Here is a 16,880-nt window from a genome sequence, read left to right on the forward strand (position 1 = left end):
GCTTGCTAAAGATCACGTGGACAAGCCAGAGGACTATTGGAGAAAGGTTTAATGGATGGATGAAACCAAAATAGAACTTATTGGTTTAAATGAGAAGCTATTATGTTCGGAGAAAAGAACACACTGCATTCCAGCTTAAGAATCTTATCCCATCTGTGAAACATGGTGGTGGTAGTATCATGGCTTGGAACTGGTTTGCTGCATCTTGGCCAGGAAGCCTGCCATCACTGATGGAACAATGAATTCTGAATCATACCAGCAAATTCTAATGGAAAATGTCAGGACATCTGTTTAAGAACAGAGTCTCAAGAGAACGTGGGTCATGCAGCAAGACAACAACCCCAAACACACAAGTCATTCTACCAAAGAATGGTTAAAGAAGAACAGTTAATGTTATGGAACGGCTGAGTCAAAGTCCAGACCTTAATCCAAATTAAAATGTTGTGGAAGGACCTAAGCAAGCAGTTCATAGGAAGAAACCCACCAGCATCACAGAGTTTAAGTGGTTCTGCACTAAGGAATGGGCTAAAACTCCTACATGTTATTGTGCAGGACTGATCAGCATTTACAAGAAACTTTACCGTCAGTTACTACAGCAAAAGGGGGTCACACCAGATACTGGAAGCAAAGATTCACATACTTTTGCAACGCACAGATATGTAACACTGGATCATTTTTTCTCAATAAATAAATGACAAAGAAAATATTTTTCTCTCACTTGTTTGATTCGGTTCTCTTTGTCTACTTTCAGGACTTATGTGAAAATCTTATGATGTTTTTATATGCAGAAATATATTTATGTATAAATATATTATGTATATAAATATATTTATTCATATTTATGCAGAAATATAGAAAGCTCTAAAGGGTTCACAAACATATATATATATATATATATATATATATACAGTGCCCTCCACTAATATTGGCACCCTTGGTAAATATGAGCAAAGGCGGCTGTGAAAATAAATCTGCATTGTTTATACTTTTGATCTTTCATTCAAAAAATTCACAAAATTTTAACTGATCATTGAAGTAAAGCAATTGAAAGTGTGTGTGTGTGGGGGTCTCATTGTGAAATAACTGCTTTCTCTAGTTCATGTTGGTCACAATTATTTGCACCCGATTATTGCAACATCCTTCTCCCAAGATAACAGGTCTGAGTTTTCTCCTATAATGCCTGAAGAGTTTGGAGAACACCTGACAAGAAATCAGAGAGCATTCCTTCCATTCCATTTTTGTGTTGTTTTTGATGTTTGTTTTAGATTGTTGTCCTGGTGGAAGATCCAAACCCATTATAAGATTTCTAACAGAGGCAGACAGGTTTAGATTTTTTATCTGTTGGTATTTGATAGAATCCATGATGCCATCTGAACAAGATGAGCAGGACCTCCAGAAGAAGAATAGTCCCACAGCATTAAAGATCCAGCAGTATATTTAACCGTGGGCATGGGGTACTTTTTATCCCTGTTTGTACTAAACTCATCTGGTGGGTTTGCTGCCAAATAGCTCTTTTTTTTTTAGTTTTATCTGACCATATAAGCTAGTGCTATTTGAAATTCCAGTCGTGTCTGACAACTGAATATGCTGGAGTTTTTTTTGGATGAGCGAGGAGAATTTTTCTTGAAACCCTCCCAAACAACATGTGGTGATGTAGGGGCTGTTTGATATATTTTTTTAGGTTTTCTGACCCCAAGACTCAACTAATCTATGCAATTCTCCAGCTGTGATCCTTGGAGAGACTTTGGCCACTCAAACTTTCCTCCTCAGCATGCATTAGGACGATATAGACACACGTCATCTTCCAGGCAGATTTGTAACATCTTTAGTTGATAGCAACCTCTTAATTATTACCCTGATGGTGGAAATGGGGATTTTCAATGCTTTAGCTCTTTTCTTACATCCACTTTCTATTTTGTGAAGCTCAACAATCTTGTTCTGTACATCAGAACTATATTCTTCTTTGGTTTTACTCCTTGTGATGGATGATTAAGGGAATTTGGCCTTTGTGTTCCGCATATTTATAATCCTGTGGAACAGGAAGTCATGGCTGGACAATTTCATGCTCCTAGTCACCCTGGTGTGCTAAAAAATGTAAATATGAATGGGGATATACTTCAGAGATATTTTACTCATAAGAATTTCTAGGGGTGCCAATAATTGTGGCCAACATGCATTTGAGAAAAACATTTATTTCATCATGAGATTTTCTCCCCAATTTCAATTGTTTTACTTCAATGAAAGGGTAAAATTTTTGTGAATTGTTTAAATGAAAGATCAAAAAGATCAACAAAGCAGATTTATTTTCACAGCCGCCTTTGCTCATATTTACCAAGGGTGCCAATATTAGTGGAGGGCAATTTTATATATATATAAAATTTTAATTACTTGAATAGGTCTGAAATGAAAGAAACACAAATAACATATAAAATATTTACACTGGAATGTTTATTTTTTTATGACTTAAATACATGTGTCACAACGTCATACTCAAGATGCATCACAAAAAGCAAACAAATTACATCAGAAACTTCTATGACATGGGACCAACCATCAAAAATACAATACTGAAATATATTATTTGGATCAATAAATGCATAATGCAAAAATATACAGATATGATGCTTTTTAATTGTTTTGGCTTGCATTGTGCACAGTATAAAGGTATCAAGACAAATATACCATATAATTTAACAATAATACCCTAACTGGAATGCCAGTTGCAAAGAGTTCAATGATTTAACTGGAATATAGGTAAGGTGGAATATGATAAATAATGCCTCATGTCTGTGGGCTTGTGTTGAATGCATACTGAACACACCGGTGTGTCAGAATAGTGCATTTACCCACAGGATCTGGAGCACCAGCTGACATCACTGTACATTAACCGGAAGATGAAATCTTTTTTTTTTTTTTTTTTTAATACAGTCCTTCACAGGAGAAACTCCAGTTGCGGAAATCAATAAACATTTTGTGCAAATACCATTTTTCTTTCTTTTTTTTTTTTTTGTAAAAAAACACTACAAACATCAATAAATTGTTGAAACATTGCAACAGACACATTCACAATGTTGCTTGCAAAAGCTGCCCTTTTCATTCGGGAAAAATATTTCACTTAATTATAGGGCACACATATGGATTATGTGAATAAATATATACTATATTCACAATGAATCTGTTAGGTAATAATCATTGCAAAATGAATGTGGTATAGTTTTACAGAATTAATGATGCATTACTAAACAAATTACCTTTTTGGTTATGTCCTTAGACCATAACTTGCATTTCATTTCAAATATCTATGGCTTTATTGACAAAATGAGTGCTGTGATGCTAGTAATTATGCAAGAAGAATAATCCACTTCCAAATCATTGAATTGTGTGTTTATATAAGTGGCACAAATTTGCGGTGCAAGCAAATAAGGTTCCTTCCTCTGCAAAAGGTCAAAAGTTGTCCAATTCAAAACAATCCAGCAGTCAAACTCTTATTACAGTACAAGTTGTGGGATGCAAATATACTGTATATATTAAAAGTGCAGTTTTATCATTCTTTCAACCTGTAAAACATAAGTGGTTTTCATTTCCTTTCATAACAGTGGGTTACCCAGCATAAATAGGAACAGAAACAAACAAATTACAACAAATCTTCAAATGTGAACAATCACACGCCACAAACCACCATCATATGGTAAACATTGCACAACTCAAGGTATTTTTCAATGAAACGCATTCTGTGGAACAAATGTCACGCACTCTTCCCTTAGAACTACTTACCAGCTTTTTAATTTGAAAAGGGCTCATGTTTGGTAACAGAGTCTGTAGTGATGGGACCATTTTTCATTCATCCAGTGTTTCTGAACACTGAAATGCAATCTATTAGAAACAGATGTAGTGTGAAGTGGATGATGCCACTTCATACATCAATTGTAAGCGCAAACAATACTAAATGGGCAGTGAAATTAGCAGATACATCGATCTTTCATAGCAAGTAAACACATAAACTGAATTTTAACCGACCCTCAAATCACCTAAATCCACTCTTCACCTAAAAACACCACAACAGAGCCAAACAACATGTTTCCGGAAGTAAAAATCCCATTTATTTTCTCCACAGAGAACTTGATTTTTACAAATAACTGTTAAACCTTTCAAATCAGACTAACCAGAGGTTATATCAATTAATTTAGATATGTTCATATATATTAAAAAAAAAACAATGTTACAAGTTTGTGTGTAGGTAGGTAGGTAGACGGACGGACGGACAGACAGACAGACAGACAGACAGACAGACAGACAGACAGACAGACAGACAGACAGACAGACAGACAGACAGATAGATAGATAGATAGATATAAAGATAAATTTGTAACATTGTTTTTAAAATTTACATTCATTTTTATATATATTGTATTTTGTATATACACGTATATATACACAGTATATATATATATATAAACAATGTTACAAGCTTGTGTGTGTATGTAGATAGATAGATAGATAAACTTGTAACATTGTTTTTAAAATTTACATAAAATTTTTTATATATTGTATAAATGTTACATATATATATATATATATATATATGTATATATAAACAATGTAAAAGTTTGTGTGTGTAGATAGATAGATAGATAGATAGATAGATAGATAGATAGATAGATAGATAGATAGATAGATAGATAGATAGATAGATAGATAGAGATTTTAAAGATAGAGTTTAAATACGCTTGTAACTTTTAATCCAAAATATAATATAGTGCTGGTTTTTGTTCATGACTTCAAAGTCTTTCAGTCTGAAGACGTTTTTTGAAACCCCTATGGTGATAATAAATGGGAAAAATACATTCAGAACAAAGGCAGCTGAAAAAGTGGGCACTCACTGTTGGGCTCTATTGGCTGAGGCAATTTCAAGTTCTGAGGAAAAGCAGTGCTTTGTTTCACGTTGCATTGATATTTAACATTGTAACAGTCAGAGCCATGATTTATGAGTCCCGCAGAGTTGACCAGCAACTTCATCCTCTGCAGTGAGGATGCAAGAATTGATTAGGCTAAGTGTTCACTCATTACAACTGTGAGCTGTAAAGTGTGCGGTTGGAGAGGAAAGAGGAGTTCTGGAGCTTAGGCAATTTAAGTGGTGATAAAACCACATGTCTACATGATGGAACGTTTACATCATCCTAAAGAGTGCTGCTGAGGATCTCCGACACTTGTTCATTCGTTTGCTCGTCCGAATCCACGTCCTGAGCTTCTGCTGTAGTGCCGTATCCCGATCCAGCATCTCTAGCTGTAGCTCCTCTCGATTCCGTCTCCTCCTCCTCCCAATGTGGGGCATCTCTGCAGGGTGATGTCTTGCTGCACGACTCCACAAAGATCCTGCGAACGTTGGGCTTAGACTCCCTGTAGGGCGGTCTGTACTCATCCAAACTGTAGGAGGTAGTGGGCGAGTGCGGTAGGGAGAGTGGCGTCTCCAGCGGCAGGTCGATATCGCTCTGTCTGGTGTAGATGCCTTCGGATAGCGAGGGAGTGTGACTCTCGCTCTGTATACGCAGCCAGCGGTGCGGCCCGCCAAAGTAACTCCTCTGGGGATGGCTTTTGGACAGCAGCTTACGTTTCGTTGGTGGATCAGCCAGGAACTTGCAGCGGGACGGCTTGTCTGTGTTCTCCACAGAGTAAGAGGACAGTGATAGGTCCTCCATGTCCTTGGTGCACGATTCGGTTTCCAGGATGGACTTGGAGCAAGCGCTGTATTTGAGATCATGCATCTGAAGCACATCAGGAGCGCTACCGCTGAGGACGTGCACGGCCTGATGGGAGAGATCTTGGGCTGAGGAGTAAACTAAGTCCAGGTCACGAGGGCTCAGAGCGTCACTGGAGTCGTAGTCACTGTCTGTGGGGAGAAAGACCTCCGAACAGCCCTCTTCATCTGAACCTGGTTGGGACTCTGCAAGAGATGGGGATTGATATAATAAGTCCATTGGAATTAATAAGCGTAATAATGCTTCCTCAAAAACTTTATAATAAAATAAACAATTCAAAAAGATAGTTCTGCCTCTAAAATCTGATTGGATGAACCATGTTCAAAATTCATTGTGGAATAGCTGATATACAGAACTGTTCAAAAGTCTGTTAGAAAGTCTCTTGTGCTCATCAAGGTTGCATTTATTTAATCAAAAATACAGTTAAAATAGTAACATTGTGAAACATTATTTCAATTTAAAACAACTGTTTTCTATTTCAATATATTTTCAAATCTAATTTATTCCTGTGATAGCAAGGCTACATTTTCAGCAGCCATTACTCCTGTTTTTATTGTCACAAACATTTCTTCTTAATATTATCAATATTGAAAACAGTTTGTTAATTAAAATTTTTGTAGAAACAGTTATAAATTTTGTTTTCCAAAGAACAGAATTTATTTGAAATACTAACACGTTCAAGGTCTAGAAAGATAGTAAGGACGTTGTTAAAATAGTCCATGTGACATCAGTGATTCAACCGTTTATTCCACCGACTTTATTCAACAACTTATTTTCTTCCATGTCAGTCTTCCACACGTGTTCACGAGAGTACCACCATGATGCACAAAAAAATATTCTCATAGCTTCATAAAATTACGGTTGAACCACTGATGTCACATGGACTATTTTAACGACGTCCTCGCTACCTTTCTTGACCTTGAACATGTCAGTTGTGTTGCTATATATGCAGGGTCAGAAAGGTCTCAGATTTCATCAAATATATCTTAATTTGTGTTTCGAAGATGAACGAACATCTTACAGGTTTGGAACGACATGAGGGTGAGTAATTAATGACAGAATTTTCATTTTTGGGTGAACTATCCCTTTCAGCATTATAAAATGTAATAATATTTGTTAAATGTATTAAAAAGATACTATAAAGTTATATATGGTTTATGCATAGGTTCTTTCTGAAAGATTAAAAAACTGTTTTAATTTACTTCAGTAGCAGGTTGTTGAATACACATCCTGACACATAATGCAATAATTATAAATCCTGAGAAATCCGGCCTATAAAAGTTAGAAAATAAAAGTAAAAACACCCAGCAGACCACACATTTGACCACACAAGTAATTATATTTAAATGGACTTAATAACATCTGTTTTTAATTAATGCTTTTAATTCACTTAATACATTCAAAACCAATGTAAAGGTGTATTTTTATCAGAACTGCATTCTTTATTTTTTAAGAATGCATTAAGACACTGGCCAGTCTGGGTATTATTAAATCATCAATATTTGGCTATAAATTTGTCACCACTTTGTGTTCTAAAAGGTAAAATGAGCAATTTGCCACTTCAAGATTTGTGCAATGCCTTAGTCAAATGCAAATATATCATAATCAAGACACAGCGCAATTTGGTCTTACTAGGACAGATGCAGCCATGACGACCGATGTCTGTGAATTATCATCATTTGCCAAACCTTAGTGAAACAGTCGGAAATCTTAAGAAGCCCAAATTTTCAACAATCACACCGTGCGAGAACATTACTAAAGTGAGTGTAATCTATAATTTCATCTGTTTCTTGAAAACTGGTGTCTTTTGTTACATTTTTGTTGCCATAATTTTAGAAACTCTTCTTCCTTTTGTGCCAACTAACATCCTGTGATGCTCTGCAAAACACATGACATCTCAAAGCTTTAAATAAGTGTGTTGAATTATGATTAAGTCGATACACTGATTTATTCCTGCAGAAATTTTCTTTTGTGCTGTCAACAAATGCCACATTCTCACTACTGCAAATATAATACATATTTGAATGCAACACAGACACGCAATCAAGCACGACATATTTTTATGCCTGGATGAAAGGCAGCTATTGAAAAACAGCATTTACCGATTGTGGGCTTTCGTCTCCTCATTTCTGGAGAGGGCGAGGGAGTGGGCACGTAGTCTGTGTTAGAGGACGTGGAGTCATTCTTCTGGACAGGAGGCTCCACGCTGACATCTACTAGCCAGGTGATAGGCACCCAACCGAGAGGCTGTTTATAGCGGGCGTACTGCAGGGCATTGGTGATCCAGCGGACGTCTCGCCACATCTCGTCCAATTGCTTCAAACACACAAAGGAAAAAAACAAAGCGAGGTTGAGTGCGCTGTTATTTCATTGGAAATGCTGAAAATAAGGTTAGCTTGAGAACTAAAGGGTGCTATTTAAATGTTGATTCGATATAAATGCAAATCGCAGCTTTCAGTGTGAGAAATGCGGTATTTCCCCCACACAAACCTCGCAAGCGTTTTCCCCACAAACATCACAAAGCTTTTCAAACCATTAAAGCGCATCACACAAAAGCTTCAAAAGGAGGCCACAGCAAACTTGCTGTGAAGTCTGAAGGGGCATGACCGTGACTAATATCATAATTTATTTTGTGTCATCATCCTCTGTTCACCAATCACAGCACGTCAGAGTTGAATTGTACATATTGCTCCTATTTAGTGTGCAGAAAAAAAATGAGAGGTAAAATGTGTTTTCAATCAGAGCTGTTAACCTCCATGCAGTGAATCTTCACAACTACCACTTTCATATTTTCCATCCTTGGGACGTACTACAGCAATTGTATTTACAAGGAGCTTATTTCAAATTGGAAGGAAAAAGGCTGTACAAAAATGAAGCAGGGTAGACGAAAAAAAAAAAAAACACACTCTGCAATCTGAGCTCTTTCTAGCAAATGCCATGTGAGATCCAGCTTATGGGAATGAGCTTTGACACCACAGGATGACTCCTTTGGAAAATATGCCGGGCTTCTAACGACAAAGAGGGGACTCCAGTATGACAAGGGCAATAATATGAGTTTCTTTACGTTGCGAAATAGACTACTTCAACTAATAAATGTTTGGCTGATTCTGCTGGCTGGGAAATATTGCAACAAATTAGGGGAAAATAAGAATAAATAGGCAGGGTGGCTTATATCATACCCAGTGCTCCAATATAGAGGCTCTCAACCCAAAAATGAATCACAGGTCTGTTCTGATAGGGCCGTGGACAGCAGGGAAAAATCATGTTAAATGGAAATAATAAAATGTAACCGACCATATAATTGTGCATATTTAGGATAGCAAAATGAATATTCCTGACCATTATTAAAGGGATGAGAAAATGTTTTCCCTTTTATATGCGTCAAAGGCTGTGCAGTCAAACTCAACAGTATTCTGATGCAAAATATTTGGCGAAATGTTCTTTTTTTTTTATATATTAGAGAGATCCAACATGGACAGGCTGCTGGTCAGCCATTCCAACACGGCCATGGACTGCATGGAGAATTTTTTTTAAATGGGAATAATAAAATGCAACTGACCATATAATCATGCATATTTAGGAGAGCAAAATGAATAGGCCTGACCGTTAACAGGGATGAGAAAAGGCTTCTGTTTTTATATGCATCAAGGGCTGTGAAATCAAACTCAACAGTATTTTGATGCAAAATATTTGGCAACAAATGTTAAAATATTAGACCAATGCAACACAGTCAGAGACAGGCTGCTTTATCCTGATGCTATAAAAAAAACAACACAATAAATAAAGGTTCAGTTCCAAGGAGAATAATAAATGGTTTGTGTCAAGCATTTGTTTTGTGTAGTGAGTTACTGGCTGTCAACGATAACATTAAAATTCAAGAGATACTTCAAAACTAACAGTCCATGTTCATTCTCAACCTGTCATGTTAACAATTTTAGTGTTAGATTTAAGAACATTTTTGTTAACGTTTGTATCATACACAACTTTGGTATCCTGTTGGTTCGCCACTTTAGGTCCATAGTAAAATCTGGGCCCTGAACTAACTCTATAGCAGTGAGTAATATCAGATTAACTAGTAGCTTATTTCACTCGCATTATGTAGCAGGAAACTTGTAAATCTGTCAACGTCAAGCCAAAAAGTTGCATTTGAGTGTCATGGAAGCTCCGTCTCAATGACACATCTCGCCACATGCATCTAAAACATGCATTTTGTGGTCTGCCGTTAGCTCTTTGAGAGGACCTCACAGCGATATAAACCTGCCCTCTCGCACGAGAGCAGAGCGCAAAGCACTTTCCATCACCGTGCCACTCTGACAGACGTGGCTCTTTCTGGTTCGCCGCCTCCTGGAACATTAAGGTTTTCACGCTAATTGATGCCACATTGCTCAGCCCCACACACACATTCATGCAGTCACACTCATTGATCGGTATTATTTTTTCCCCTCGTCGCTCTTAGGCGCTGTGCAATCTGTGGTCAGTGTGCTGCTTTTTTCCAGCGCCTCTTGGACCTGACATCACACAAACACTCTTGTGGTTTTGTGGTCAATCTCAATTAATCGTCCAGACCGGGGTGGCGGAGAGGGATTATTTCAGACCGGCACACTTAACACACGCCTCTCTTTCAAGTCGAATTGTGAGAGAGTCTGCTGAGCTGTTATTGAAATTTCGACTCAAGAAAAACAACTTGTTTTACAGTTTATACGTCTAGTAGTTATGCTTTATGACATCAATAAACTATCCTAATTGGATTATTAGTTTAAATTGTTTTTGTAGTTTGATGTTTCCAACACTCCCAAGCGGCTGGGAATAAACATGTGATCCTCAGGACTGAAACATGAATGACGTATTGCTAAAGGTTGTAATTGAAACAACACGAATGTGGCTAATAAAAGGGAATGAAGCAGTAAACCATCATTTCAGATAGTGTACAAACAATTTTAAAATACAAAGCAGCAATAAAACACCACCATAGCGCTATCCTAAACACCTGTTTGTTGCTATATGTTATGTTGCGCATATGTTCTGACCTATAAAGTCATTGCATTGACATAAGACTGAAATGACCACATGCAATACCATTCAAAAGTTGGGGATCAGTAAATTCCTGAAAAAACATTATCAGCTTACACAAAAAAATATTAAGCAGCACAATTGTTTTCAAATTTGATAATACCAAGAAATTTTATTTGAGCACCAGATCTGCATATTAGAATAATTTCTGAATAATTTCTAATCGTGTGACACTGAAGACTGGAGTAATGGCTGCTGAAAATTCAGCTTTGACATTACAGGAATAAATTACATTTTAAAATATATTCAAATAGAAACTAGTTATTTTAAATTGTAAAAATATTTCAAAATATTACATATTTCTCACAAAATATTTATTGCATTTTTTGACCAAATAAATGCTGCCTTGGTGAACATAAGAGACTTATTTCAAAAACATTAATAATAGTAGTTCTCATTTATTCAAGGTGATTAACCAATAGTTAGTTTTTCAGTGACTGCTGAAAATGCGAAAGCATATTATTTAGTGTAAATTCCCTGTTGTAGACCAAAAACACCACCAGAAACACTGTTAAGCTTGGCTAAGGACGAAGATGCAAAATGCCTGCAGTGTAACAAATTACTTAAATTGGGAGGAAATGGATTTGTTGTGATGGATGTGCAAAGTGGGCTCACATTGAGTGCTCCAATCACAATGGAAATGCATTTGCAAACGATTCTTGAACTAACATAGTTCCAAGACATACAACAAGCTGTACTAAACACAAAATAACACAGATCTTATAAAACATTTATTTAAGAGCGAGATTTAAGTGAAGAAATTAGAAGAAAATGCTACATGTTCAAATCAGGTATTTAGCTTGAACAATCACAAGATATTGCTACAGAAAAAGAGTTTGCATATGGTGACAAATTATTATTTTGTATTATATTTATGAGTCCAAGCCTTTATTAAGTACTTGGTATGTTTTGTAAAAAGAAACCATAAAAGAAGCTAAAAAATGGCACTGCTCCATCAATATAATTAAATAAATTATGTAAAAATATAATTTTTAAAGAGGAATCTTTTTGTTTGTCATATACTTTGGGACAAGAGAAATAGAATAAAAGAACAAGTATATATTTCAATGTTAACAAAAAAGATACTGCTATATTAAAAGAATGACAAATTATTTAATGTATGAGTCCAGGCCTTTACACAGTACTCAACAGTAAAAAAAGAAAAAAGTTTTGCACCATCAATATTCAATAAAATACTGGATTATAGTATGTCAAATTTAATTTGTAAAGAGAAATCTATTTTGTTTATCGTATAATTTGGAACAAGGGAAAGGAAAAAAATTACAAATCACATTACCCTTCACAGACCATACCTGAATGTAGTCCAATATGTGCTGGTGTCTCTGTTTGGCTGTGGACACCTCTGAGTCAGTGATGGCCTCTCTAAACGCCTGCTGGGTAATTAGAGCGTCCAGGTCCAGCACTGAGGACAGCCGGCAGTAAAGGCTGATAAATTTCTCCTTATATGAGCAGAAGTGAACTGCACATGGGAGACAAAAAAATATATAATACCACAGTTAGTAATGGACACTGTCATATAAGTGCAACACTACACTCTCAGAAATAAAAGTACAAAGGGGCAGTACCTTTTCAAAAGGTACACTTTTGTACCTATTAGGTTCATATATGTACACTTTTAAGTACTAATATGTACCTTTAAGGTACCAAAATGGACCCTTTAGGTACAAACATGTACCTTTTGAAAAGGTACTGCCCCAGTGACAGCTTTTGTACCTTTATTTCTGAGAGTGTAGTCAGATATTATTGCATTTTTCAAATTGACTTCACTGGGTGGTGTGCACGTGAAATTGAGACCCTAGGAAGGTTATCATTAATGTCCGAAAAACACTGACGAATCTTTTTAAAAGACGTTTTTGTAATGGAAATCTGTGGGTGGTTTACAAGTGTATGGTGTTTGGGTTGAAACTACCTCACAGTATAACGTTTAAAAAGTTGTTTGAAACTCTCCCCACAACAGCAGCTGAATAAGCTACTAAGTGTTCTAACTGGCACCACTGCTAAGCATACAAGCACACTGAAAACAAACCCTGCTATTTGAATGAAAATGATCTGCCGTTCTTTAAAACACATTTTATTGAATTATAATATTGATTACTTGTTTAACCTTTCCTTATTTTACACAGTCTGGGCTCAGCGAGGGGGGTGGGTGGCTGTTTGGCTAGCCGTGGTGCGCACCGCCACCCCGCTGGTGTCTGCATGTGTGTGTGTCTGCTTGATTTACTAGAGGTCCTAAGGGAGTGTGACTGGGGGCAGAGGGGGGAGGAATCTGTGGATTTTTATAAGGCCAACTGAGCTAATATTGTAGGGGTTGAAACAGAAGCCAGTGTACCGAGCTCAAACATTTGAAGAGGGAGGTTGAGGAACCCCGAGTGTGGTGTGTAGGGGTTGGTCTGTCCCGGGGCAGAGCAAACGTCGTCTGAGGCGGGCAGCAGCAGAAGAAAGGACACATTGTGACCCAGCTCCAGCACCTCGTGTGTGTAGAGACGGAAGTGCTTGCCCTGTGCGGGACACACAGAGACACACACACAGACTTTAACCCACGGGGGTCGAAGGGTAACAATGTTATGCCGTAACTAAGTAGCGAGCAAAAATTCCTAAAACTCAGTATTACAGACAAAAAGTTACTCTTACAAAACTACAGTAACCACAATTTATCTGTAGTATCTATAGTATAGTATAGCACAATCTATCTATAGTATGTCTATCTATCTATCTGTCTGTCTGTCTTCCATCCATTTATCTATCATCCATTCATCTGTCCCCTCCATTTAACCATCAATTCATTCATCCCTCTATCTATCCATCCATCCATCCCCTCTATCTATCCATACGTCTTTGTCTATCCATCTTCCTATCCATCCATCCATCCCCTCTATCTATCATACATCTTTGTCTATCCATCTTCCTATCTATCCATCCATTCATCCATCCGTTTATCCATCTATCCATCCATCCTTCCATTTATCCATCCATCCATCCCCTCTATCTATCCATTCATCTTTGTCTATCCATCTTCCTATCCATCCATTCACCCATCCATTCATCAGTTCAGCCATCAATCTGTTTATACATCCAACCCCTCTATCTATCCATATGTCTTTGTCTATCCATCTGCCTATCCATCCATCCGTTTATCCATCCATTCATCTGTCCCCTCTATCTAACCATCCATTCATCCATCCCCTCTATCTATACATCCGTCTTTGTCTATCATCTGCCCATCCATCCATCCGTTTATCCATCCCCTCTATCAATCTATACGTGGCTGCCTATCATCTGCCTATCCATCCATCCCCTCTATCTATACATCCGTCTTTGTCTATCATCTGCCCATCCATCCATCCGTTTATCCATCCCCTCTATCAATCTATACGTGGCTGCCTATCATCTGCCTATCCATCCATCCCCACTATCTATCTGTCTTTGTCTATCCCTCTGCCTATCTATCCATCCACCCATCCATCCCCTCTATCTATCCATATGTCTTTGTCTATCCATCTGCCTGCCTGTCTATCTATCTATCTATCTATCTATCTATCTATCTATCTATCTATCTATCTATCTATCTATCCATCCATCCATCCAGCCATCCATCCCTCCATATACGTCTCAAAGTATTCCCACTATTCACACTACTAGATTTATATAAGCTTTAAACTTAAATCTCTTTTCAAACAACTTGCTATTTTAACCATTTTAAAAATAAAAAAATATTGGAAAACTTTATTTTTTGATGATTGTGGTGCTTTTCACCAAGTTACAACAGACTTGTCCTGTAGACTTCAGTACCTGGTGGAGAGGTAGATTGATCTGGTGCAGCAGACCCTTAATGGCCGTCTGGAGCTCAGAGAAGAGGAGGCAGTCTGTAGCCTGATCAGCTGTTTCCACCTCCACAGGGCCAGACAGTGACTGCAGCCATTCCCACTCATCCCTGGGTGGGAAGAGACATCATTTAGTCAACATACACACAGCTCTATATTACTCTTTCCAGAAGAGCCCTCAACAGAGTGGTTTCCAAAGGCTAGTGGGATGGCATGTTAGGTCAGATTTTGAGAGTAAGGTTTGGTGCAATGCTTGTGACCAACCACTCAACAACTTTTCCTCTTAATATAAACATGCTACACTAAGAAAAGCACTAGATTATTGTCCAAAAATGCTAAAACGGACGCCTAGAAAAGTGACGACCCTTGGGTATTTGCAAATTATTGCAGAGAGAGTTTAAAAATAATTGAATTAGGTTTTACATTATTATCTGTGTGAAAATATCCATAAATCATGTTGGCAAATTATAGAGAAAACCAGATTTTTTTACAGTGAGGTAAAATGATTTAAAATTTATTTAACTTTCTATAAATTTCATAAAAACTGAGAGGATGAAAAGCATCAGCTCACAGTATGCGGTTAAGATGACGGGGCAAAATATAGCAATTTGGTCTTAGTCTCAAGGACACCCTCAAGGCTAGCATCTAGGGGGTAGGTTGGTGGAAAAAAAGGGAGAATTTCTTTGCTCCAGAGGTTTTCCTCGAGCCGTGAGTGGGCATCATCCAGAGTGAACCTCCCACTGACTTCCACAGTCCGGCCCCGTAGTAAATTTAGTTTTACTACCACACAGAGCTGCAGGATAATACTCTCCCTGTCTCTAGCTACCTACCAAGGTCAACACCATGACCCGAGATGAAAATAAATAAATAGCTCCTTTACCGAACAAAAACAAATAGCAGTTTTGTTTTGACTGTAAAAAATGGTGGTGTCAAGAAACTATGTAAGCCTGTGGTGAGGGGGAGCCCGACACGGAGTTCAGGCATATTTCAATCTTCTCAGGTACACTCGGTCTGGAGAGCTCGTATTCGCTTCACCAGTAAGAAATATTAACTTGCTTCTGTACTATAAAAGGTTTAAAACTGAGCGTCCATATCAATAACATTCATAAGATTGCATGAAAGTTTTCCTGATGAGTCAAGAGGTACATATACATTTGCTGGTACTTTGTTCAAAGCGAAAAATTTATAAAAAATTTGAAATAATTCTATGCTTTAATTACAGGCTTTGAATACATGCTTTAATTGTCTTTATCCAGTGCTTTTAAACCTTTTTTTCTTCAATACGTTTTGACATGAAAAAAAAAAGACTTAAAGAGAAAAAAGGGCTTCTGAGAACTGCTTTGTGAACTGCGAAATGCAGGATGATTTGAGGAAAAAAGTATGCTAAAAACACATTCACACTCATTTACTAGTTTAATTAGTTTAATATATTCAGAATATTCTATTTTCCCTAAAGCAGGCCCAACAAATTTTCTCATTTGTTGTGTCACATATTATCTAGAGTCTTAGCACAAATTTGCATTTTTCATTTAAAAATCCCAGGTCAGTTTCCTGCAAGTTTGTGGGACTAGCTATGGAAGCTTATTTCCGCCATGGGGTTAAAAAAATAATAAAAAAATCAAAGGATAATTGGTCTTTTTATTCTAACAATTTAGCCTTTTTTTCTTGCAATTCTGAAATATTAAGAATTGTAAGACATAAATTCAGAACTCTGACTTCTTCTCTTGCAATTCTGTTTATATTTCAGTTTATATATTGCGATTCTGACTTTTTTCTACGAATTCTGAGTTTACATCTTGCAATTCCGTTTTTTTTGTTTCTGCCACAAAATAAAAAATACAACAGGAAATGGACTTTTATCACACAATTCAGACTTTTCCCCTCAATTATGAGACAACATTTTGTGATTATGAGTTTATATCTGGATATTCTGACTTTTGTCCTCAGAATTCCCCAAAAAAATTCAAATTGTGAGACATAAAAAAAAATCAGAATTGTGAGATAAAAAGTGGCAACTACCTTTTTATTTTTGAAACAGGCTTCCATAAGTAGCTCATGATGATAACATCAAAATGGGCATTGAGCAAGTGGTCTAAATGGGTACACCAAAGTAAAAAAAATTATAAATAAATAAATAAAACTTTCTAACTACTTAACATTTAGTTCGAAATAGCCCGTGACACCTCTGATTTAAAGAGAAAAACACAAATAA

At 36.9% G+C, this 16,880-nt stretch overlaps 1 protein-coding gene across 4 annotated transcripts in view; it reads right to left on the reverse strand.

Annotated features, from left to right (window-relative positions):
- Positions 1 to 2,443: 2,443 nt before the first annotated feature.
- Positions 2,444 to 16,880, reverse strand: part of ankfn1 (ankyrin repeat and fibronectin type III domain containing 1) — an 87,689-nt gene continuing 73,252 nt past the window's right edge. For all 4 annotated transcript variants that reach the window (XM_058794387.1, XM_058794388.1, XM_058794390.1 and 1 more), the window contains 5 exons: positions 14,637 to 14,778; positions 13,177 to 13,345; positions 12,140 to 12,306; positions 7,859 to 8,072; positions 2,444 to 5,941 (listed from right to left, as the gene is read on the reverse strand). In XM_058794387.1, the coding sequence (XP_058650370.1) occupies positions 5,178 to 5,941; positions 7,859 to 8,072; positions 12,140 to 12,306; positions 13,177 to 13,345; positions 14,637 to 14,778 (1,456 nt within the window). In that variant the 3' untranslated portion in view covers positions 2,444 to 5,177. The remainder of the gene's footprint in view (positions 5,942 to 7,858; positions 8,073 to 12,139; positions 12,307 to 13,176; positions 13,346 to 14,636; positions 14,779 to 16,880) is intronic.

Source organism: Onychostoma macrolepis, chromosome 12 (genome assembly GCF_012432095.1).
Source record: "Onychostoma macrolepis isolate SWU-2019 chromosome 12, ASM1243209v1, whole genome shotgun sequence".
In the NCBI taxonomy this organism is placed as follows: Eukaryota; Metazoa; Chordata; class Actinopteri; order Cypriniformes; family Cyprinidae; genus Onychostoma; species Onychostoma macrolepis.